Below are 26,943 nucleotides of genomic sequence, written 5' to 3'. Positions count from 1 at the left end.
ACACTATACTTTTCAAAGCTGTATGTTTCCCTACAATTGAGCATGCATGCAAATGCATTATACATCTAAAGAGTTCTAATAAATCATCCTGAACAAAGAGATGACACTGCAAGAGGCACGAAGTAATTTAAGAATCAGACACATTTGGGGAACCGGACTTTGGATATGTTAAATGTTATTGAGTTCTCCATAATTTCGACTAGAAACCAACAACTAGCATAGGCCTTGGCCCATGATACTCTTGAAAAAATACATGTTTATTTAACAAAGCAACAAAAATGATCATAGCCAAAATTTAAAACAAAGGTAATTATAATATACAAACTTTATTGTTTAATCAAAAAACATGACTTTCTAAAAAAAAAAAAAAAAAAAAAAAAGATTAGAAGCCAAATTTTACCCTTTGTTTAATGAAATGAGGCTTTCTGTAGGCAGAAGCTCTAGTTAACAGGCACAATTCTTACAGCGCTGAAGACCATTCTCATTGCAAGCTGTACACTTCAGGGCTTTGAAAGCATCCGTAAAGCAATTGCGGAACACTGACATCTTGCTCCCATGGCACACAGAGCATGGAAGGAAGCCAAAGCCTCCACAGGAGGGACACTCATGTGGGTGCTGGACTCTCTGAAGAAGGCAACAGGAAACAGAAAAGAAGAGAAAATATGTTAAAACGCACAATTCAATCAGAACTATGAAATGTTGTGAGACCTTGGAATAAAGTAATCGTGGTGATGCACTTGAGAGTATCTGCCATTAATATTCAGGGGTCCTAGTGGAAGGACAACTGCAGGACTCCTTCACTGCCCTCCCTAATAGCCATCCACACCACAGGCTTGCTTTATAAAGCCTAGTCAATATTAGGCTGAGTTGGGTGGTACATACTTTCAAGAATTTCATCATATGAAAACATTTTTGCCAACTAAATATAACAAAAGATAATTATTTTCATGAGAAGAAAATACTTTTAACTTTACCTTCTGTATCTCCTATCACTTTTCTGTCTTATAAAACAGTAAATTCTAATAAAGAATTTAAAAATTAGGAAACTATGAGCTAAAATTTGAAGAAGCCACTGTCAACTGAAGATCCATCATTGCATTACCAATTTGAATAATTCCTAAATCTTTTCAAAGCACTTTCTAGTGTATCATTATGCAATATTTCCTTTTTCTACCCTCTCTCTCCTCTATAGACATCATCTCCAAGAAAGACACAATTCAAGCATCATTATCATCATTTTATACTTAAGGAAACAGAAATCAGTATCTTGAGACATTTATGCACATCATAAACTTTCTTAATAGCTATCAGCCTTTCCATCTCAAGCAAAGATAAAAGGTCTCAAATATAGAATAAATACAACCAGGCTCTGTGGAAGACAATGTTTTGTAAAATATTCACATTCATTTCACTTTGTTTCTTTGAACATGTAAGCTTTCTCAGAATTCACTGTTGGAACTCACCATGCCAGGAATGATTAGAAGCCATTAAAGAATGAACACAAACAAAATTGATGCTAAGTTCCTGACTTGCAATGCAAGAATTAACAGCAATGTTTGAAAAACATGGCTCTGGGAAGGGTTAGGAAAGGTAGGCAAAAAAGTACACATATGCGTGAGCACACACACACACACACACACACACACACACTTACAAACATATTTAAACCACACAGATACACACAGATTTGCATGGAGAGTCAAAATTACACATTAAAATCTCCAAAAAAATGCAACTAAAAAGGAACCTGAACTACCTGGATTTACCCTCCAATTCCCTACTGTCTATAGCTAAAAGAATCCAGAAAACAAATAAAGAAAAATTGACTTTGACTAAGTAATATTCAGAACATAATTTGGGAAGTAAACATTAGAATATGACCAACTACATTATACATCCTCAGATCTCTTTATATATATATATATATATATATATATATATATATATATATATATATAGTCTCCAAGACCTACTTATTAACTACCCTCTGGGTACCTGTTATTGTAAGACACAAAACCCATGCAATGTCTCATTTTTAACAGCACAGAATTACTTTTGATGTAAATTATGTAAACATAAATTGATGTAAACATCTACTTTTGAAAGTAGATGTTGCCAATATGGATGACACAATTTGGAAACTGGAAATGCCATCAAGGTTGAAGAGATTCAAAGATCTCCCAAACTGATTGGAACTGTTCTTTGCAAGAACTGATTCCTATAAAGAAAGGTGAGCTGGGCTTATTTTTCTTAATGTTAGCATGTCTTCCTAAATATTTGGAGGGAACAAATACACTTCAAAAGCTAAATATAGGAGAATTAGGCAGTAATGGTGTCATCACATTTCAGAAATAAAATGATTATGTTAATACATGCTTGACATCACTAAAATTGTGAAAGAAGGATACATTCAAAAATATCAAGCTGAGCTTGTTGGTACAAACCTGTAAACTCAGAACTTCAGAAGTAGAGGCAAGAGGATAAAATGTTTAAGGTCATCTTTGGCTGCATAGTGAGTTTGAGGCAAGCTTGAGAGATGATAGATAGATAGATAGATAGATAGATAGATAGATAGATAGATAGATATAATTTTATATAAAAATTGTATCAACTAGACCTAACAGATGCCAGGCCAGCCTATAGGTTAGAAGAGAAAGCTATAGGTCTCAGAAGTTCAGGACTCCATTCATTACTAGTAGAATATAAATTGATCTGGGTTCCTAATAGAACAAGGTTGTCACATATTGCAAATAAAATTAATGTTCAATTAAATTTTAATTACAGATAAATCACAAATATATATATTCATTCCTTGGACTTAATTAAAATACAAACCATTCATAGTTTATGTGAGATTAAAATGTAAACGGGCATCAAGCCTCTTTGGCAGCCTACAGGGCAGGTGCTCTCAAGCAAAAGGAGTAATGTTTAGAAAACAGTTGTTTATCAACCAATGTAAATTATTTGGTAGTTTTTCAAAAAAAAAAAAAAATGTGCCTCAGCATTTTCAGTGAAAACCACAAAAGAACACCAGGTGGAATTTATCTGAAGCTACCTCCCACTGTATCCTAGGATACTTGTAAATGATGAAATTTTAAAATAGCATATGTTTTTCCTAAAGCATATGTCTATGATGACAAAAACAGCAGAAATAAGCCATGGGATCGATTCAGCTGCTTAGACTCATTGTCTGTCTCTACCACTCAGTCTCCCTGAACATCAAGTTGTCAGTATATAGAACTCAAACTTGTAATGCAACAGAATTAGAATTTATTGCACATCATATACCTGAAATATAGCCTACAGAAGTACTTTTGATAAATAAAACTATCAAATGTTAAATCCACTAGTACTGAGTCTACTCTGACTTCATAATTTATGTGAAAGTCAAAAGTGATAAATTGTCTAAAAGAAAATTAACATATCAATACTGAAACCCACATTCTCATGTTGACAGAGTCACTGGTGTATCAAGGCCATCTTAAAATCCTGTCTTTAGAATCGGTGAATTGTAAGATGAGATCTTTCTTTGATTTCTCAGTTATTGACAGGATTCAGTGAACTAATCCACATAGGACACATAGAAGGCTGGCTGGCACACCATGAGGTTAGACATTGTAGCCCTTATTCTATTAATAAATATCTACCTTAAGTCATATTCACCAGCTGCTGTCTCCAGTTAAATTATTCAGTCATGCGACTCAACTATGTTCCTATCATGCTGGGCTATTTGGTTTAAATGTATCAATATTAGGCTTCTGGTTTAAGGGCTCGCCTCTGTAAAGGAAACGTAAATATGCCTTTGAGTCACCTGCTAATTCTGATGCTTTCAGCACAGTGATGAAAGTATTCTGACACTACTTCTATTATCATTTTAAAAATTAGCTATTTCAGTGACAAACACAAGGCAAGCCATGGCTTTTGTGTCATGTAAATCTGCTCTATTTGGCCAGTTACTCATGCACAGGGACACAAAGAATCCCCATCAATAAGTGCCAGCCATCAGCTTGCCAGAGAAATGTTCACTTAACAGTATACATGGTAATATTCTTAATTAGAAAAATGTACATTTATTTTCTGATTCCTTTCTGTTGGCCACATACAATATCTGAGCCTTGTTCCAGCCTTCACTTTGGATAACTGCTCAGACTGGGACTTGGACTATGAAGACCAGGAGCAGTTAATGACCATCATGTGGTACACAATAAAACAGATCAGAACTTCATAGGACCTATCTAATGTCTTACTTAGGAACAACCACTTATCCACCCTCTGGCATGTTCCATAAGAAACAGACCACATTGTTAGAATAGCTTATTCCCTACATCTAATACACTAGATAATTTTTCAGCTAGTCTTTTGTCCTGTCATGATAAAGCCATATGTTCCACTTACCTGTATGTCACTTGAATTGAGAGTCACAAAAGCCTAGCTTTATAATTAATAGCATAGGCTTTAGAGTCGGGCTGATCGGATTCTGGAATTAACTATTTTCTGTAACATCCTGAGAAAGTGATTTAGTCTCTTTCTGTGATTGCATTCCTTTAGTGGCATCATGGAAATAATTTAAAATCTATTTCAATCACTCAGTATATATAAAATGACAAGCATATTATTTGTGACATAATCAGTATTTAAATATTTCTGCTCTTGCGGATGTTTAACTCCTGCCAAAGATGGTTCAGATTTGAATATCGTATCCTCATCTACTTTGATTGATCACTTAATACACTCTAGGGCCTGTTTTTTTTTTAAGTTGGCTTTCATTAAATCCTAATTCCTCATGGGCAGAGTTCTAGGATTTCTTGGGTGACTATAAATTCATTACCAGTTTTACCCTTCAGACAAGAGGTCCAGCTGAATTGTAGTGCCTTAAAATTGTTATAAGAATAGAAGCCTAGGACACCATCCTTTTCATAATTAGGAATATTCTTAATATTTGTACATTTATTGCACTGATTGTAAAACAGAGACAAATTTGGAGAAAATGTTTCCTATAACGCAGAAAGGAAAAGAGCAGTTACATTAATCTTGCCTGTTGATATTAAATGGTAGAATAAAAGAATCATGGATACAAAGGAATAAATGTTGAGAACATTGAAGTTAATAATTCTCAAAGCTCATTCATCCTATAAGACTCTAAAAGACACTGCTAATGTGTAGAATTAAAATGCTTGTCTTGGGGTTTCTGTTGCTGTGATACATTACCATGACCAAAAGCAAGTTGGGAAGAAAAGGGTTTATTCGGCTTATACTTTCACATCACTGTTCAGTTTACAGAATGCAGGAACTGGTGCTGATGCAGAGGATATAGGGGTGCTGCTTACTGTCTTGCTTCCCCTGGCTTTCTCAGCTTGTTTTCTCATAGAACACAGGACCACCAGCCCAGGAACTGCACCACCTACAATGAGGTGGGCCCTCTCCAATTGATCACTAATTAAGAAATACCTTACATCCTGATCTTATGGAAGCATTTTATCAATTGAGGCTCCTTCCTCTCTGATGACTCTAACTTGTGTCAAATTAATATAAGACCATTTATTACAATGTTATCTACTGTAGCATGCTATTTCTATTTCTATTAGAATAAAAAGTTTAATAAAATTGTTTCCTTGGGAGGTGTAAACAAGAGAATCAGGAGTTCAAGGTTTTCCTCAGCTATGTCAGAAGTTGGAGCTAACTTGATTTAAATGAAACTTTCATCTCAAAAATAAAAAACCACATTCGTACTCAGTAGCCACTGGCAGCCAGGGGTTGCTATCTTGGACAGTTCAGTCAGAAAGTGTTTCCATGGAAGAAAGAGCTACTGAAACAGCTGCACTGGAGAGGTATACAGCTATTAAACTAAATACCTTCAGTGTTCAAATATCAATATAAAACCAATTCAGGTGTATTTTGTAATATTACTGCATAACTAAAATATGCTTAGAAAACTATATAATATTAAATAACATATACTATACAAATTGTATGGGTTAATAAAAAGATATACATTAACCTATATTAATGGATTTATTGAACTGAAGCAGTTTATAGGAACAAAATAAAGTAATCTGCCCACTTAAATATTTTTTAGTTGAATGAAAATTTAGACAAGCGAGTGCATATTCTCATTTGATACCTGAAGTTGTCAGGACTCCAAGGGATAAAGGTACATGTCAAAAGTCACATAACTGTCATTAAATCTAAGCTTCTGGCTAAAATTCTCAAATTTCAAACAATATACTTCAGAATTTGCAAATTGTGAGTGCTAAGGAAATTTAAAAATTCAGATCATGGCATATCCTGTTCCTACATCCCAGGAGCCCTCCATGTTCAGAGCACTTCCTCTCTGACTTTATTGGACCATTGTGGACAAATGCAATGCAACTGTTATTATTATGACAGAAATTATCACAAAACTTTTCTGAGTTATTGTTATATGCAAGCAAATCTTTGAGCAGACACTGTTGTCTCCCAAAGGGAAATGCTTGCAAATCACAGCTTTTCAGACTATTTGTCAAGTGAGTGAACATATTTTGTTCTCCTTCTGAGAAAGACTAAATATCAATAAAAGTGACTATTAAAATCAAGAAGAAGCTCATTTTGGATAAAATGAAAGGCTCAAATAAAAGGACAAAAGGTATCCTTTGGAAAGCACACAGTGTAAAACTTCATGGAGATAAGAAGGCAGGAAAAACTAGACTGTATTTTTAGAAGTGGCACTAGAGATAGACACAACAGACCTTGCAGGTGCTGAAGTGCAATGAGGAACTGAAACAATAACACTCTGGGTAGATACAACTTGCACACATGAGTGGTTCTAAGAGAGCAAAGAGGCCGCTTAGCTCTTTGCCTTGACTGATGTCAAAGGCATGGGAAAGAATCAAATATAAGGTAACAAAAGAAGAGCTAGAAAAAGCATGTGGGTGCTGGCCAGCCCTGTTCTCCTGGGAAAACTCCGGGTAATTACAAATGCATAATTTCCACTCTTAAAAATGTCTCCACCTGGATGATAAAGCATATGGGCTCCCTACACACAGAAAGAAACAGGCTGCTACAATCATTCGCCAGAGAAATGCTAAGGGTTTCCTGGTTGCACATCAATTTAATGCACTATATATTTGAATAATTGTGTCTCTGATGTTATAATTGTAAAATGTAAAAACAAAACTTAAAACATGTCTCATAGGAATAGTGTTCTTTTTGCCTTCATAAATATGAATAAGTCCATGGGAATAAGTGTGCTTTAAGACAATTGTCTAGTTTAATACTTCACCAATACTTCTCTTATAATTAGTCTCAGATAAAGCCAGCTTAAAAAGTTCACTTAATAGGATGAGGTTGTTAGAAGCATATGTTCAAATCACCCTACTTGGAGCAAATGTAATGGCAGGTGGTACCCAATTACAACTGTCACACATATACTGTTACATATTTGTATGAACACGGGATAAAAATTCAGCTAGGGAACCAATTACAGTCAGAATGTGCTAAACATTTTGATTACTAGAAATAAGTTGTTAAAAGCACAATTACCTCAATTTTGGTTAAAAGGTCTTGCAGTTCTCCTGATTCATTCATTGACAAAATTTTCTCAGCACCCTATTAACAAGAGGGTTAGAGAGAAAAAAAAATTAGTTGTGTTAGTATTTGAAACGCCAAAGTTATAGCCAGGAAAGGTTAACTCATAACATAATGAACAAAATCTTCTCCCCAGCTCTGAGTAAAGTTAAATATAAAGACCAAAAAGTTTTACTGTTGCAAACCCACTTTACTGTGAAGGGTCACTTTAGGAACTAAGGCTGTCAGTAGGGGCAAGGTTTGGGGCATACTAGCTGTCAAATCAAGTCCAGACAGGCATGCATATAGAACACACATGGAGCCTATTGCCAGATGTTCCCTCTGGAGAAGAGGGCTTTGAGCAAATCCATAGCCTGGATCATCTCTCCCTGCTCCTAGTCATCATGGATATGGCCCTTTTTAAAGTCATGAATGTACCAGCTAAAAATATAATCATCATTCAACCAACACTGTTGTAAGACAGAAAACTTCATCTCATTTAATACAGAAGCCTTTGCTGCTAGTTGGAATTGACCCTTAGTAAAATTAAATGACAACCCCAAAGTCTCCTACAGAGAAAGCATAAAAGGAGTTGGAACACAGGGATGGGAAGTTCCAGAGCTGATGTTTTTAGCTTTTAATACTTCCTATAAAAGCAAGAATAGAAGCTGTGTATGCATGTCCCTACACATTCATCATGATTCTTTGAACTATCAAGGATGCCTTTCCTCTCTAACCTCTTCTTAACATTCTTACACACCACTCTTCACAGTACAGGGAGAAGAGGGGAAAGTGCGAGTGACTATTACTTTTTTTTTTTTTTTTTTTTTTGGTTTTTTCGAGACAGGGTGTGAGTGACTATTACTAATTAAAGGCTGAATTCATGTCTACCTTGTATATAACTTCATAACATTGCCCCTGCATTGCTTAGAGTAAGAGCCGATCAAGTCAGGGAGGAAGATCATACCATAATTTTTTTTATTCCTACTTGTGGTAAACATTGCAAATATTCATTGAAAGAAATAATAACATCTTAGTTTACATGAAGATCAAAGTATATTTTCTGTGAACACACAAGAGCAATCCACTGGGAGAACTGACAATTAATACTAAAAGAATAGTATGACCAAACAGACAAAGGATGCAAATTTGGGCTAAGAATCTGGTTGCTGAGGCTGTAGATTGCCTTCAGGGGTTAGCGACATTGGTCTTTTCATCACTTCTTCAGGTCATGAAGAACGTGTGACTCATCTAAGCATGGACAGGTTATTTCCCCTTGTTGCCTAGGAACCTATAGACCTGTTTCATTTCAGTGTACTCTACCTCCTAACAAATATCAGCATCAGAAATGTCAAACCAATATATTAAAATCCACTACGGATGGATGAACACAGAGGCAGAAAATGCACAGAGCCTAGGAGGTAGGTTATATTCATTTATTTGTTAATAGTTTCACCAGGTACACAACACAGACAGATGTGACAGGCAACGTAACAACATGGGGCTTCACAACACAGACAGATGAGACAGGCAATGTAACAACATGGGAGATAGAAGCCCATCGCCAAAACCTTAGTGGCTGAAATGCAGAAAGAACCAGTAATATTTTAGCTTTGCAGCTTTCCATTTCCTTTCTTGACGTAACTAGACTAAAATGGGGAAATCCTCTGGGGAATTTGGTGCAAGAACTAAGGCAGCAAGGATAATATACAGCTCATTTTTCTCTAATGAAAGAAAATGCACCGCAAAGACAGCAAACAAAATGAATGCCCCATAAAACCTATGGCTGGTCCATTTCCTAGTTCTTAGCAATGCATTGTGACGCCGTCAGTTGGCTAGAACATAGTATGTGCTGAGAAAGGATCTAGTTAATTGCCCTTAAATGCATGGAATCCTCTCTTTCTTAGCCAAATAATTTCCAGAGCATAGATTCTACCCCACAGAAGAGAGCCAAGCTTTGCTCATATCAAGATTGGGGCAGGGATCAAGATTGGGGCAGGGCTGGGAGTGGGGACAGACATAATCCTTGAATAGGTGGTGTACCAAGTGCTCAGATTTTAAAAAGGTTTCCTAGTTACAGGGAACAGGCAGCTGAATACCTGCTTCCCTCCATCACCTGCTGCACCCACCCTACAAGTCTCCACAATGACTCCTTAACTGGTGCTCAGATCTGTATTATAAAGCCAGTTTCTACTCTCTGTACGAGGGGCTGAGGTGCAGCCTAACTGGACCATGTCCTTCCATTCTGAGGCTCAGAATACTAATGGCTGCTCTGCTCTTTGAGTATTTGAGTATCCCAAAAGTCTTTGCCACTCCCCTTTTCAGCCAAATGTATCCAATCTATTAATCGGATCACCAAAATACCTCTATGTCCACAACAGAGAGTGTACCACCTTAAACACTGATACTCTTGATAAATATCATTTTTCTTGTATTTGGCTAAGAAAACCAGAGTTTGCAACACTTCATCTATAACTCCACCATTTAATGACAAGCTACCAGAAGTTAATCCTATAGTTAAGTGGTCCAGTTTACCAAAACTTCTTGGATAACTTAAAATATTTGTTCTATGTTTTATAATTGATTCTGAGTCATTTTAATTGAAATGAATATGATCCTGAAAAGAGTGGTAATAGGTAAGAGTGGTAATATCGGGCACGCTATAGGCAGTTAGTCACTGCTGCAAAGTAATCACAAACTTAAAAAAAAGCAGTAAAGTTTGAAAAGAATTAAGAGTATGCACTGAGAAAGAGGGAGAGATGGGAGAGAGAGAGGGAGCAAGAAGACAGACAAACAGACACAGAGTCAGACTGACAGAGAGGCAGAGAGACAGAAGGACAGAGAGACAGAGAGACAGAGAGACAGAGAGACAGAGACTTTTGTTTCCCCTGCCAAACAGACTTGCTGATCACTGAGAAAACAGTATCCAAAACTCTTAGTCTGGGGACTATGAAACCCTGATGTGTTTAGGACTTGCTATTCACTGAATTTTCATGACTGGTCCTTTGCACTGCAAGGACTCCACATCAACTTGGGCATGCCAGAGGACTGAAGAGAACAACTTCAGTTTGTCCATTTTCTGCACTGTTACCCAGTTATTAAGACTTCATTATGTGCCAGGATAGGTTCTGCCTCATAAGTGTGTGTGTGTGTGTGTGTGTGTGTAAATATATATATATATATATATATATATATATATATATATATATATATATATATATAATGTATATATACATATTCATTGTGCAACATATGAATGCCTATATTATTTGAGTTTTGTTCATATTTACTTATTCATACCACGTCATCTTACTAAGAATACAACATAGCAGATCTATACCATGGCATAATAATAAAAAAATATATTTACTAATGTAAGAAGAAGAAAATGTTTCAAACACATCCCGAAATAATAGCTATGATTAAGGCTTACATTGGATCCTCAACCCGGTCCTCAGTTGGGGGGGGGGGGGGGCCACCAAAGTCTGTTTTAGCACAGGAGTCTAATCACCAACTCAGGTAAGAGATAAAACAGCTCATACAACAAGTAATATCTTTGCTTTACAATAAATTGTGCTTTCAATAAATGCTATTAAAAAAGCTTGCTCTTGAAGTCAGCCTGTAAAACCTTTAGCTTCCTGCTGAAAGGCTTCTTTTTCTCCTCACTCAGTTGACTCCCTGCCATGTGTTTATCTTTGTTTTGTCGCATACTACACATGCAGTGTTAAACAGTCTTCTCATGACTCACAAATCCCACCCTCAGCATGGCCCACAAATGGCAGCTCTGTTGGTTGAACAACCTTCCCAGTGGTGTCTCTTCCTACTATAATTTCCTGAATTGTTCCCCTCCCCTCTTCCTTAGACTTTTACACAGGATCTTCATCCATAGACTAAACTTTCTCTGTCCTCACTCACCACTAGGAAAACTGCAATACACCATTCAGATCTAATTAAAAAGGTAAGTGTAAATAAAGCATCCTTGAGATTCTCGGGAAAATCAGTCATCCTCAAACCACACTTGCCTCACTGCACACCAGGCTATGATGACTAGAGTGCTGTGACATCCTTAGGTACACAGTGTTCTCTGTACCATCAACAGCTCATGAATATTTGCTGTATTATTTATCTTCAAAACCGCATAGTAAATAGGCATTAAATTTTAAACAGCTGTTTCTTATCATCAATACTATCTCTACAAAGTTAAGCAAGCCAGGAGAATATCACATTGAGTATTTGTGAGGTGAACAAGACCATGATGATGTGGCCTCAGGGAAGAATGTCAGACAACCAGAGAAGCAAGCAGATAAGCTCTCCCAAGTCAGTCTCTGGGGAGGACCAGGTTAGGACTGAAAGATTCTGCCTGGTAAGGATTCCTTCTGCTGTGTAATCAGAACAGATGGCATGTTTGGCACTGAAAGAGCTCAAGTAGAACCAAGTTCCACGCCTGCCAAAATATGTGCTCAATTAGTGTATGTTGCTATGATTGCCATGCCCACTGGAAATGGGAGCTCACATCCACAATGCCTGGAAACAGGCCACCTAAGCTCTGCTGACAAAATTAGTATTTCCTCCAGGACTAAGCTCTGGATCTTCTCTGGTGTGTAAAATCTGTATGGCATCTCTGGAGTTCTGCATCAAACACTGAGACCTGAAAACTGTTCAAAACAGATATTGTAATATCCCACCAAAGTCAAAAGGTACAGCAAAGGCTCCTGTGGGCCAGCAGGTAAACTTAACTGCAAAATTAACTAAAATATTTTACTTATTAGGCAATTATGCAACAGAGACACTTGGGTGTTAGAAAAATGCCTGCCAAAGACAATGTCTTTGGCTTAATGTAATTAGGGTAGAATCACTATTTCCAGTGTAGTTACAAAGTATAATTTCCCAATGAGAGTAATCCTGACATTTCAAAAATGGAGGATCTGAGAGAGGTTATTTTCGCCGTCATTGAAAGTCATGTTTCTTTAAGTTAATATCAAGTTATATAAACTTGGTATTATTAAGTCAGTAAGTTTTCTGTTGTATTGTTTTGTTTTTGTGGCAAATATTGAGGATTGAGTTGACAAAAGCCTGAGGATTATTCTCCATAATGGATTCATGATTTTTGCTTGTTGCCTCTCCAAATTCTCTTTATGTACACTGACTTTTAATGCAGTACTTTAGATCACTAAGACAGTGCAGATTAGAACTCTAATAATTCCATTTACAAGTTAACTTTAACAGTTAATTGATGTGCTCAAAAAGTCTACATACTCATTAATAAATGGGTATAATGATGTTGCAGGGATGACATGAGACAATAGAGAAAAATCTCCACGTGTGAGTCACACTTGATTGGGAATTCAAATGTCTGTCAAGTGCTAATCACAGGAGTAAATTTCCCAAGAATTAAGGCAAGGCCCACAAAGGTCAGATCACAAACAAATAATGATAGATCTGTAGAGTCTAGAAAACTATTTTCTGTTGTGGTCTAGGAGTTGTTCCACAAACCATATGAACATTGATCTCAGTTAGATGGGGATGGTTTATTGAAAGCACACCCTAATAATGATCAGACCAAGACCACAAAAAGGTATCAAGAACCTAATTGTGCTACCAGTCTGCTCTCTGGGAAGGTTTTCTATAGGAAAACACAGGTTCAAAAGTTTAAAAGGCAAGCAAGGAAATGGTACTACATTTTAGTTTAGTAGAAAAAGTATTATCAGCTAACCTTTATGCTGAGTGGTCCTGAGTAAGGTAAGAGGGGTGGTGGATGGGTGGTGAACAAGGGAATTTCAGAACATTGAGATAACAAAGCATGAGTATTACAATCATAACTTTTTGGCTTATTAGTAGCGTTTTCTTTTTCAGTATCAGCTGCAAAATCAACAATGAGTTCATACACAGGCACAGGAGGTTCTGCCTGGTGGTCAGCTCTGACTCAAACCATAACAGTTCATATTGACCTTAAGCTTGATGGATCCTACATAAAGCTTTGGGAAATTTTTTAAGATTATCAAACCTCAGGACATATGGTACAATACAGAACAGAACAGAACAGGATATGTGAGCAGCATGACTTTGTTCTGAGTCAAGTTGTTTTTCTGTGTCAATGACTGGCAGGCATGTTATAGCAACAATAGGAAACAGCTGACAGGTATGAAATACAATGGCTACAGTTATTCTGTTTGGGGTTGGGAGATGGTAAACCACAATATTTTTCATTAAGTTTAGATAGTGCTACTATAGGTTGAAATAAGACATACTATATTGTTTTTAAAGGGGAAAGAACAGTTGAGCTTCGCATGTGCCTATCATCATGATGGAAAAGATAGTTCCATGGTTAAAAGCCCTTCTGAGAGCCCTTTGTAGAAAGCTTGACTCTCAGAACCTGTATGGTAGATTATAACCACCTCTAATTCCAATTTCAGAGGGTCGACACCTCCTTCTAGATTCCATGGACTTCTGCAGGAACATGGTGCACATACACTCACATAGGTACACACACACAAAATAAATGAATAAATACTTTTTATTATTTTATTAATTTACATTTCAAACATTATCCCTCTTCCCTTTTTCCCTATGCAAACCACCCATCCCATACCCCCTCCCCTTTCCCCTACTCCAATTCCTACCTCACCACTCTATCTCCCCCTTAAGCTGGGATATCAAGCCTCCACAGAACCAAGGGTCTCCCATCCCACTGATGACAGATAAGGCCATCCTCTGCTACATATGCAGCTGGAGCCATGAGTCCCTCCAAGTGTACTCTTTGGTTGGCGATTTCGTCCCTAGGAGCTCTGTGAGGTCTGGTTAGTTAATATTGTTCTTCCTATGGAGTTGCAAACACCTTCAGCTCCTTCAGTCCTTCTCCTAACTCTTCCACTGGGGTCCCTGGGCTCAGTCGGACAGTTGGCTGTGAGTGTCTAAAGAGAAGTCACATGAATTTTCAGCATTTTTCCCCAGGCTGTGGAAGTTTTCAGCTCAGTTGTAAGATGGCTAAAAATGTTGCTTACTACGGGAGATTTATCTAGCTTTTAGTTGGGATTCCCTGAAGAGTCAGAAACAAATAACAATCTAAGAACAATTAGTTAACAACATTGCTGAAAACTGAAAAATTGAGTCGATTGCTTTTCTGGAACAGTATGGGTATTTAATCAGTCAGCAGAAAAAAATATTTGAGGAAGGCTCATATGAGATAGTAATTGAGAAATATAATTAGTTGATCAAAATGTCAATTAAAATTCCATTCATTGGAAGGAATTCCAACTTGAATGGGTTCTCTTCCCAGATGAGAAATGAGGATATTTGAACATAGATTGGTAACTGAAGGGAGATCACTGCAAAGCTCACATTCAACAGACTCCTGCATGATCAAAGCTGTGAACAACAAACATGCCATACCCAGCTGCCACCTCAGAGGACTTTTCCATACCGCACTTAATGGCCAAAACTAAAAATGTAATACATTTTAAAGGTTTTACAACAGTAAAGAAGCATGGATTGTCTAATGAGAATTCTTTTGAAATTCATGGAGAAAACATAATCTAGCTTCTAAAACCCTAGCATGAAACTGATAGCATACACAATGGATTTTATTAAGGAATTTTTGATGGAAGCCCACAGTTCAGAAGCATGAGCAAAGCTTGGTAAATAGCAGGCCTGGTGATGCACAAAATGCCTGTCAGAATTGGAAAATTCTTAACGCAAACTGGGAAGTTCCTGGGCAAATTGTACTACTGTCCACTTTGTAAGATGGACCCACAAGAACAAGCTAAGAACAATTCAGCAACTACCCAAGCTATACTACAGTATAGATGAAATACCTGAATAAAACATCTTAAATGTGCTGGCTAGTCTTATGTCAACTTGACACAAGCCATAGTCATCCAAGAGGATAGAGATTCAATTGAGAAAAGGCCTCCATAAGAGCTGGCTGTAGGAAATCCTGTAGAATATTTTCTTAATTAGCAATTGATTAAAAGACCCAGCCTGTTGTGGGTGGTGCTAACCCTGATGTTTATCTGAGAGATAAATCGGTCTCCCATGTAGACCAAAGCATCTAGCTATGTAGCAATGTAAATGTATAATGAGGCAAATGCATACGTGAGCACAGATATATTTATATGGAGAGAAAAGAAAAAGGATATGTAGCTTGGATGCTTGCCCCACACGCAAAATATTTCATCCATTGAAATTCTAATCCAGGAGTTCTTGCATTAGGATGTAGAACCTTTGTGGGGAGATTAGGGAATGGGGGCACAGGTTTAACAAATGACATTAGTGTCTCTGTAAAATAGAACCCAAAAAGCTGCCTTGCCTTTTATACCATGTGAAGTTGAGGAAGAAAATGACAGCCTATAATGTAAGAAGATAGCCTCCAGCAGACGCCATGTCTTTCTGTGCCTCAATTTGGACACACCTCACAAACATGTTGTTATTGAAGCAGTTCACTTGGACTAAGACATGTGTCTATTTGAACATTTATACATGGATGCTTATGTATAGGTGGAAATAAAGTGATAGCCAAGATAGAGACAGATGCTTGGAGAGAGAAAGATCTGGCACAAACTCATGGATGCTTCAATAATTTAATAATTTATGTTAACATCAGGGTTAAGATGCAAAATATGATAAGTGTAATAACCTTTACAGAAAGTTCTCTCTATTTTAAGCTGTTTCCCCTCATCCCTCCAAGAACTCTACCTGCTAAAATGGTATTCTGTTTTGACATGAAGAAGTTATAATTCATAGAGATTAGATAAGCCCAGACCCTAAAAGCAAATCCTGTTTGTTCTTTGCTTCTGTCTTGGCCTTCATCGTCTCCGTAGACAGTTTACAACTTTAAAGTACAGGCTCTGTGATCCATCTCCTAGGGATTTCCTATGTTTAGAGGCTTAAAACAGGAGAATTTCTTAAGAATAGAGCAGAAGGGAGTTTGTTCAATGCCATAGGAACAGAAAGATCTTCAGGAAATTTTCCTGACGTTCTACAAGTACCATGTATTTAATCTACATTGCACTCTACAATAGTCTTTCAATATCTTAAGTACTAAAATTATGGAAACTGGGATAAAAGATATCTTTAAAGGTCAAGAGTTACAAAAGCATGTATTTTAGAAGACTGAACTACCAGGCAGCAAGGGCAAAATTGAAATTTAGGTGTGCCTAGCTTGTAAGCCCAGGCTTTTGTCCATTGAGCTTCACCTTTTCATACACAAATGTATGTAAAATAATGTCTGCCCTTAAGGATACTACAAGAAAGTACCATATTAACACATATCAATGCATAGTCTAATAAAGAAGACAATAAGTTCTTTACAAGTAATATACATTACTGTTGACTATTAATGCTATAATTATTACTTTTATTATAGCCACACATTAAGATAGTACAATATTATAAATATTGCAAAGTACACTATGGTGATACAGATCAGACTTTAGATTCTGTCCTTTCTTGGGCCTCATTGACACTTCACATTTGAAGTTACCAGTACTGAGTGGTAATACATGTTGTTTGTTAAAGCAGAATAGTCTTGTCCATATAGATCCATCCAGAAAGAAAATGTGCAGTTCCTTTATTTGGAAAATGAGCTAGCTTACTGGTTCTCAATCTTCCTAATGTTGTAACCCTTTAATACAGTTCCTCATGCTGTAGGAACCCCCAGCCATAATATTATTCATTGCTACTTCACAAGTGTATTTTTAATTGTCATCAATGTTAATTAATGTTAAGTCTTCCTAACAGTCACTTAAACCTTCATTTTACACTTCTACTTTCATCAATTTTATTTAATTGACATAATTATTGTTAATTAATTTACTTTTTAGTATCTTTTCCAGAACTTGGAACCTATCTCCACAGGAATGAAAACTTACAATAATAATATGAAGCTTCTTTATCCTTAAAGATCATGTTAAAAGTCCATTTACTCCAGGTAACAGTTCAGTGTGCTTGCAATATTATTTAGCTGTTTTATTTTAATATTTTACTTTATAAAAATCATCTATCTGTGCACTGGAGAGTAGCTTAATTGGTAGAATGCTTTGGGCATGAAGAAGGCCCTGGGTTCAATCCTCAGTAGTATTTAAACATGGTCGGATGTTCCCACCAATACCACCCTGCTCCAACCCCATTTTATGGAGAACTCTCATTCTCCATAAAAACCTATTTAAAAAGGATCAAAGATAAAAAGCAATATTCTCAAACCACAACAGTAAAGAAACTGGAAAGAGTAAAAAATATATTTGTAGTAGTAAAGATCAAATAAAAAAGTGGGTTTAAAGAATAAAAAGTTTAACTTAATTATTGAAAACCATAACTAATCAAGGAAAACTAGAATAAAAAATATATTAGTGATATAAAGTATCATAACCAAAACCATAGAAAAGAAAGAACGTTAATATAAAGAGAGCCCTAAAAACATTTTAAACAAAAAGAAAGTGAATAAAATATTTGAAAATATAAAAAAATAACGAGTTAAGATAGTATGAGACAGATAAATAAAAACCAAAGAATTTTATGATAGTGTATAAATCGCTGAACTTCTCAAACCCTAAAAACAGTCATCCACAGGAAAGAGGTCTGAACTTCAAATGTGAACACGCACATTGAATGAACTGTAGCTATACTAATGAAGACCCCATACTCGGGGGACCCTTCCTCAAGTCTCAGGAAATTGCGACCACCCAAAGATCACAAGAAACCATACCTGAATGCAATCAGCAGAGGTTTATTAGGAAAGAAGCCTGGCAGCCAGTGGTCTCACCACGCACTCCTGCAGGAGTGGGGTTGGACCCCAACATCCAGTCCGTGGAGCGTTTTAAAGAGAAAAACCACAAACCAGGGGAGTGGGGAAAGGGTGAGGGGGTTGCCAAGGATACATAACATAAGAATAGCGAAACATTCCAGAGAAACCCACCCTGTCATTTATCAACTATTTCAGATTAACTATCTTCCTGCTATAGCCCCACCTAGGTGGCAGCATCTTTATCAGTAGTCAGGAATGTGTCTTCCTGCCTTGGGCCTCTCCCACCCATAGGTGGGCCTATTGCTTGAGGCTTGAGGAATGTAATTCATCCAGCAAGTGTCCTGGGGTATGAAGGCCTGAAATCTTATTTTCAGCTCCTCGGTCTGGAATCTGCACTTTCCCTGCTCAGGTCTAAGGTGAAAAATCTACACATATTTCATAAAATGGCCTTTATAATTTTTCACTCTACACTATCAGATGCTCATTTGTTCACATCAGCATTCCAGTGGCGCACCTAGACTCATTTTACCTCCTACACTCAACTTATCAGTGAGAGTATTGATTGACATGCAATGTTTGCTTCTGATGAATCCAAGGAACTGATGTTGGATGGTTGGCATTTTTGCCTTCACTATGTCTGACATCTCACTCCCCTAGGGGTACTGTCCACCTTGTTCATTATTGGTAGGGTAGCCCTACAGAGCAAAGCAGGATTCTATAGCCTGGCTTCTTGATAATTTGTTTCAGACTCCCCTCCTACAGTGACACTTTTTCTTTCAGCAGCATAAAGCCAAACAATATGTAATTGTCAAAGATGATTGAACATTAATAATTTGTAATGCTTAACATTTGAGACCTCTAAAAAAGCACACAACTAAAACTAAGTGATACTAAATATTGAAATGCACCCCATCAGTCTTTCGATGGCTAATGCAACCTCTGGATATTAGAAATTAAAGACCCTGGAAATTAAAATATCATGCAACACAAACCACAAGTTTCAGTGGCTACCTTTGCCATGACACACAAAAAAAGTATAGTCTCTCTGTGTCTGGGATTATAGTCTGTATCCATAGGTACTGGAAGCAGAAAAAAGCATAACCTTTGCACATCTAGTTTAGCATCTAAAGAATTCAGTTGAAATACAAGACAGACAACACAAGTGTCCAGAAATTGTAAGCAACACATTTGAAAGTTGCTTGTAAAAGGAACTACTCCCAAGGCCTGCCACAACCCAACTGCAAACCCCCTTGTCAATACTGATGATCAAATACAGAACTTGAGCATGCTAGATAATCATACTGCAACTGAGATACACCATCAGTGCGTTCTTTTTTTAAGACAGCATCTTAATAAACAACCCAACATGTCAGATTCAAGATTGTTCTGTCTCAGCCTGCAGAGTACCTGGGATTATAGGTATAGGCCACCACGCCCATTAAAGATTTGTATTTTTAAGAGTCCACATTAAAACAGGTCTCCTTCAAAAAAAAAAAAAATGGCACATAATTCAAGTACTTTTCCTCACCATGAAGAGTAAATGCCACTGATAACCAAATTTAGCATTTTAAGCTGCATTTTTTTCAACAATAAAAATCTCAAATTACAGCCAGCTTCACTGAGTGTCTTAACACATGCCTGTAGGCCCAGCAGTCAAGATGGAGGCAGCAGGATCATCCTCAGTGACATAAAAAGTTCAAGTCTAGCCTGGGCTACAGGAGCCTCAGTCTCAATAAAACAAATCTCTTACTTTCTCTTTCTCTCTCTCTCTCTCTCTCTCTCTCTCTCTCTCTCTCTCTCTCTCTCTCTCTCTCTCTCTCTCTCTCTCTCTCTCTCTCTCTCTCTCTCTCTCTCTCTCTCTCTGTCACATACACACACATACACACAAATGAGATAAGTAACAGGAAGATTTGTGTGTGTGTGAATATGGGGGAGGGGAGAGAGAAACTTACAAGCTTTGCAAAGTTTAAGATCAGACTCTATGCTGAACTACCCATTCAGATGTGCTGAGCTTTACCTTCTCCCTCCCAAGGAAAATTCAATAATAAAAAGAAATTAAAGATAACCATACTTAAAACAAAAGAAAGAAGAGAGTAGAACTACTTCTAAACAGGTCCACAACCTCATTTCCTATTAACTTAATTTTTTTCCTACCTCTGACAAGAAAGGGAGGTTGGGCTAGAAGGGAGGTTGAACCGCTTAGGAACCCTCAATAACGTAGGCTTTGAAAAATCTAAGCCTACAAAGTCCTTCAACTTTTACAAAGGCAATAAATATTACACACTAGTTTTGCAGCTGGAGTCTCAGAGGCTATCATGTAGAGCACAGTCCTTTGAGAAAAACAGCCACTGTATTCATGAGGTCAGCTGGGCTCTTTGCAAGAGTCCATCACCAAGTTTTGATATTCCCTCCCAGGAAGATGGGTCAGTTGACCAACAGAGTTTTTAATCCCCCCTCCCAGCCATGTATATGCAATTATGCCCTAAGACACATGGCCTACATTTTTGGGAAGTCATCAAGTATATAGTCTGAGGAAGGTTAAAAGAAGAGGGCTCTAGTTTTGTGGGTTGGGAAATAATCATGCTGGTTATAGACTTCATAGTGAAGATGTTTTGGGGTCACCCATACTCTTGCCAGTAACCCTTTATCCATATTCTTTAAGTATGCCAAATAATCTCATTGGTCTCCAGGGTAAATTTCAGTGGAATTTTACATTGGTTTGTTCTTGGGATCTTATAACAAAGGAAGATTAAACATCTGTTTTGAAGGGTCAAGTAGCCTACTAGACAGTCAATGAACAGAAAGTGAGAAAACAAAATCGAGAATAAGATTTGCTTAGTCAGAACCTATAATCCTAGCTTAAGATCTCAACTATGCTTCTTTTTATTGGATGTGCTTTGTAAAACAACAACAAAACAATAGAAACAACAACCAGTCTTCATTTTTTTATGGCATCTCCATATATAAAGAGACTCTGCAGGATTAGTCCTAATCCTGCAGAGATTTGGTGCACCAGGGTTGGGGAATACCCAGGGGGACCTTCTCCTCTTAGAGGAGAAGGGGACCAGGGATGTGGAGAAGTACCCTGGGGAGGGAGGGGGACAGGGGAGGCAGTGTTTGGTATGTAAATAAAAAATAAGAGAGTCCATTTTTAGTATAAATGTAAATTTATCCTGAAACTTCTACTCTGTCAGTTTCTGCATTTTTATTTATAAAGCAAAGTTCTCTTTGGACATATAACTGGGTAGAATGTGAAGACTACTTCAGTGTATCTGAAAAACGCAGATCTGGAAATTATAATTCTTTTTTTTTTTAATCTTTTTTCCCCTTTCCCCATTCCACCCCTGAGAAACCCCCTTTCCCTTACCCTTCCTCCTGCTTCTATGAGGGTGTGCCCCCCACCCCCACACTCCCATCTCCCTGCCCTTGAATTTCCCCACACAAGGGGCATCCATTCTTCACAGGACCAAGGACTTTCTCTCCCACCGATGACCAACAAAGCCATTCTCCACTGCATATACAGCTGGAGCCATGGGTCTCCTCAATGTATGTTTCCAGGCTAGCTGTTTAGACCCTGGAAGCTCTGGTTGTTGGTATCATTGCTCTCTCCATAAGGCCACAAGCCCCTTCAGCTCCTTCAGTCCTCTCTCTAACTCCTTGCTTGGGGACCCTGTGATCAGTTCAATGGTTGGCTGTGAGCATCCACCTCTGTATATGTCAGACTCTGGCAAAGCCTTTCAGGAGACAGCTATATCAGGCTCCTGTCAGCATGCACTTCCTGACATCCACAACAGCGTTTGAATTTGGTGATTGTACCTTGGATGGGTCCCCAGGTGGAGCAGTCTCCTCCAGTCTCTGTTCCACACTTTTGTTTCCTTATTTGCTCCTGTGAATATTTTGCTACTTTTTCTAAGAAGGAACAAAGCACCCACACTTTGGTCTTCCTTCTTCATGAGCTTCATGTGGTCTGTGAGTTGCATCTTGGCTATTGCAAGCTTTGGGGCTAATGTTCACTTATCAGTGAGTAAATACCATGTGTATTCTCTTGTGATTGGGTTATCTCACTCAGGATGATATTTTCTAATTCCATCCATTTGCCTAAAAATTTCATGAATTCATTATTTTTAATAGCTGAGTAGTACTCCATTGTGTACCACATTTTTTGTATCCATTCCTCTGTTGAAGGACATCTGGGTTCTTTCCAGCTTCTGGCTATTATAAATAAAGCTTCTATGAACATAGTGCAGCATGTGTCCTTATTATATGTTGGAGCATCTTCTGGGTATATGCCCAGGAGTGGTATAGCTGAGTCCTCAGGTAGTGCTATCTCCAATTTTCTGAAGAACCGCCAGACAGATTTCCAGAGTGATTGTACCAGGTTGCAATCCCACCAACAATGGAGGAGTGTTCCTCTTTCCCCATATCCTCGACAATACCTGCTATCACCTGAAGTTTTGATCTTGGCTGGTGTGCGGTGGAATCTCAAGGTTGTTTTGACTTGCATTTCCCTGATAACTACGATATTGAACATTTTTTTAAAGGTATTTAAAAAATACCTTTTAAAAGGTATTTAAAAAATACCTTTTTTCCACTGGATGGTTTTAGCTCCTTTGTCAAAAATCAAGTGACCATAGGTGTGTAGGTTCACTTCTGTGTCTTCAATTCTATTCCATTGATATTCCTGCCTGTCTCTGTATAAGTACCATGCAGTTATAATCACTATTGCTCTGTTGAACAGCTTGAGGTCAGGGATGGTGATTCCCCCAGAATTTCTTTTATTGTTGAGAATAGTTTTCACTATCCTGGGTTTTTTGTTATTCCAAATAAATTTTAAGATTTCTCTTTCTATCTCTGTGAAGAATTGAGTAGGAATTTTGATGGGGATTGCACTGAATCTATAGATTGCTTTTGGCAAGATGGTCATTTTTACTATATTAATCTTGCCAATCCATGAGCATGGGAGATCTTTCCATCTTCTAAGATTTTCTTTAATTTCTTTCTTCAGAGACTTGAAGTTCTTGTCATACAGATCTTTCACTTGCTTTGTTAGATTCACACCAAGGTATTTTATATTATTTGTGACTATTGTGATGGGTGTCGTTTCCCTAATTTTTTTCTAAGCCTGTTTATCCTTCAAGTAGAAGAAGGCCACTGATTTGTTTGAATTAATTTTACATCCAGCCACTTTGCTGAAGTTGTTTATCAGGTTTAGCAGTTCTCTAGTGGAAGTTTTGGGATCACTTAAGTATACTATCAAATCATCTGCAAATAGTGATACTTTGACTTTTTCCTTTCAAATTTTTGTCCCTTTGACCTCCTTTTGTTGTCTAATTGCTCTGGCTAGGACTTCCAGTATTGAATAGGGAGAGAAAGAGAGAGCAGCTTTGTCTAGTCCCTGATTTTAGTGGGATTGCTTCAAGTTTCTCTCCATTTAGTTTGATGTTGGCTACTGGCTTGCTGTATATTGCTTTTACTATGTTTAGGTATGGACCTTGAATTCCTGATTTTTCTAGGACTTTTACCATGAGGGGGTGTTAAATTTTGTCAAATGCTTTCTCAGTATCTAGTGAGATAATCATGTAGGGTTTTTTCTTTAAGTTTGTTTATGTAGTGGATTACGTTGATGGATTTCCATATATTAAACCATCCCTGCATTCGTGGGATAAAGCCTACTTTATCATGATGGATGATTGTTTTGATGTATTCTTGGATTCAGTTTGCGAGAATTTTATTGAGTATTTTTGCATTGATATTCATAATGGAGATTGGTCTGAAGTTATCTTTCTTCTTTGTGTCTTTGTGTGGTTTAGGGATGAGCACAACTGTGGCTTCATAGAAGAAATTGGGTAGTGTTCTTTCTATTTTGATTTTGTGGAATAGTTTGAAGAGAATTTGTATTAGTTCTTCTTGGAAGATTTGATAGAATTCTGCACTAAAACAATCTGATCCTGGGGTTTTTTTGGTGGGGAGATTTTTATTGACTTCTGCTATTTCTTTAGAGGTTATTGTATGGGGCTGTAGCTCGCACATGGGCATGGGTCTTGTTGAGAGGAGTTGTGGTTCCTGCATGTCTGTCATGGCTCAGGGAGGCAGAAGCACAGGAACTTGACTGAGTTCACTCTGGGCAGACGCTGGGCTGAGAAGCTGTGGAGCTCCATCCAGGCATGGCAAGGTCTCAGCCTGAAGTCCCACAGGGGCAAAGCACTGGAGTGGGGGGGTCTCCAGGCCAAAGCAGCTGACCAGGAAATCGGTGGTCTCTGTCCTTGGGCTCCAAGAAATCACTGGGAGCTGCAGAAGAACTGAGACAGAGGACATATGGGCTAGACCGGCCTGCAGCTGGGAGGGACGAGAGGGAGAAAAGCTCTGGTGGTGCCCCACAAGGTGAGAGACTCTTCTCCACGGCCCCAAAGACACAAGGAAGTCCATGGTTTTAAAAGGTTTATTGTCATGGCAAAAAGTGGATGAGGCTGTACCCCCGACCCCAGATCTCAGGGCAGACCTGAGTTAAATAGGGAGAAAGGAAGGAAAAGGGTCTGGGAAGGAATGCTTAATTGGCTACGACCTCTGGCCTTTAGGTATCTCATTAATATGGAGATCTCTTGAGGCTCTGAGGCCTGTAGTCATGCCCTCTACCTGTGCTAGGTGACACAAACCTCTCTTTGGAGGAGGCTGTAGGGTCATTGCCCTACGTGACTGAAAGGCATGAATCAATGGATGTCAGGAGCCTGGAGTCTGGGAGTGTGGCAAAATGTATGTCATCCCTTGCAGGGTGGGTCTCTGGCCATCTCTAGCCAGTACTCCACTAGAAACCAAACTATCCTTTCATGGTTCCACATTATGGGAATGTTTAGATGGTTTATCTGCTCCTGATTTAACTTTGATACCTGGTATCTGTCTAAAAAAATGGCCATTTCATCCAGATTTTCCAATTTTGTTGAGTATAGGCTTTTGTAGTAGGATCTGATGATTTTTTTAATTTCCTTGGTTTCTGTTGTTATGTCTCCCCTTTCAGTTCTGATTTTATTAATTTGGATACTGTCTCTGTGCCTTCTGGTTAATTAAAATAAGGATTTATCTATCTTGTTGAGTTTCTCAAAGACCCACCTCCTGGTTTTATTGATTCTTTGCATAGTTCTTTTGGTTTCTACTTGGTTGATGTCAGCCCAGAGTTTGAGTATTTCCTGCCCTCTACTCCTTCTGAGTATATTTGCTTCCTTTTGTTCTAGAGCTTTCAGGTGTGATTTCAAACTGCTCCTGTATGCTCTCTCCAGTTTTGTTTTGTAGGCACACAGAGCTATGAGTTTTCCTCTTAACACTGTTCTCATTGTGTACTGTAATGTTGGTATGATATGCCTTCATTTTCATTAAATTCTAAAAAGTCTTTAATATCTTTTTTATTTCTTCCTTGACCAAGTTATCATTGAGCAGAGTGTTGTTCAGTTTCCATGTATATGTGGGCTTTCCATCGGTTTTGCTTTTTGTTTTGTTTTGTTTTTGTTTTGTTTTTGTTTGTTTTGTTTTCTGTTATTGAAGACCAGCCTTAGTCTGTGGTGATTTGATAGAATGCATGAGATTATTTCAATCTTCTTGTATCTGTCACAGCCTGTTTTGTGACGAATTATAAATTATGATTCTTAAAGACCATGTTACAAACACATTAATGAGTACTAAATTGAGAAAATTCAATCGTTTAATATAAAGTCATCAAATGGAGACTAGCAAAAAAAAATTAGAGGGTTGGCAAGATTACTCAGTGGTTAAGTGCTTAGCATACAAGCATGACAACCACAGGGGATTCCCGGGACTCATATGGTCTAGTTAGAATTAGCTGTCAACTTGATACAGCCTAGCATTATCTGAAAGGAGAGGAATTTTGTAGTTCTGTTTGGTTGGTGTGATGGCTATTCCTGGTTGTCAACATGACTATATCTAGAATTAACTACAATCCAGAAATTGAGTACACACCTGTGATCCAGATCTTGAGGCTGGAAGACATAAGCTTCTAACCCAGATCTTGACATGGAGATCTTGAGTTACAGTGGCCATGAAAAGCTTAGGCCCAGGCAAGATAGGAGAAGATGTTAATCTCAAAAAATAAGGTATAGAATGGTAGAAAGGTCACAGATGCAATTCCAGCCTTCTTGTGATCATGTTGCTTCTTTTAGGAACTACTGAAGCCTGAGAGGGGCAGTTACATCTTTTGAGCAAGTCTCAGACTCAGAATGTACAGAAATTCAAAATCAAATGAATTTTAATTAAAATCTGCATACTCAACTCCATATTTCTATAATTCTCTTCTGCTATGAATTTTTGTTGATGTTTGAATACTAGTCAGTGCCAAGGACCAGCCTTGGCTTGGGCTTCTGAGATAATGGTTGTTTGAGAGTGGTGAAACAAATAATTCAATGTCAAATCATGGGTCCAAGGGGATGGCCCAATGTCTGCTCGAGATGCTCCCTAGATAGCGCTCTGTAGGTATCTCTTGGCCCTGTAGTCTGCTTGAGACAGCTTTTAAGACTGCTCTCTCTGTGTGTTCTGCTCAAGACAGCTTTTTCTTGCTCTTCTGAAAAAACCACCTGGTTGAGACAGCTAGCTTTCTGATAGAGACTGCTTTCTCTGGTTGAGACAGCTCTCCCTGCTAGCAAAAATTCTAAAAGCTCTCT

At 37.9% G+C, this 26,943-nt stretch overlaps 1 protein-coding gene across 1 annotated transcript in view; it reads right to left on the bottom strand.

Moving 5' to 3' along the window:
• Nucleotides 1–409: 409 nt before the first annotated feature.
• The window catches only part of Grxcr1 (glutaredoxin and cysteine rich domain containing 1), a 110,680-nt gene continuing 84,146 nt past the window's right edge, over nucleotides 410–26,943 (bottom strand). Inside the window, exons 3-4 of the mRNA XM_034509447.2 lie at nucleotides 7,519–7,584; nucleotides 410–624 (exon numbers count right to left, since the gene is read on the bottom strand). Coding sequence (XP_034365338.1) covers nucleotides 445–624; nucleotides 7,519–7,584 — 246 coding nt within the window. The 3' untranslated portion in view covers nucleotides 410–444. The remainder of the gene's footprint in view (nucleotides 625–7,518; nucleotides 7,585–26,943) is intronic.

The sequence above is a fragment of the Arvicanthis niloticus genome, chromosome 7, assembly GCF_011762505.2.
Source record: "Arvicanthis niloticus isolate mArvNil1 chromosome 7, mArvNil1.pat.X, whole genome shotgun sequence".
Taxonomy (NCBI): Eukaryota; Metazoa; Chordata; class Mammalia; order Rodentia; family Muridae; genus Arvicanthis; species Arvicanthis niloticus.
Note: the sequence above shows the minus strand (reverse complement) of the source record. Positions and strands in the feature narration are given on the sequence as shown.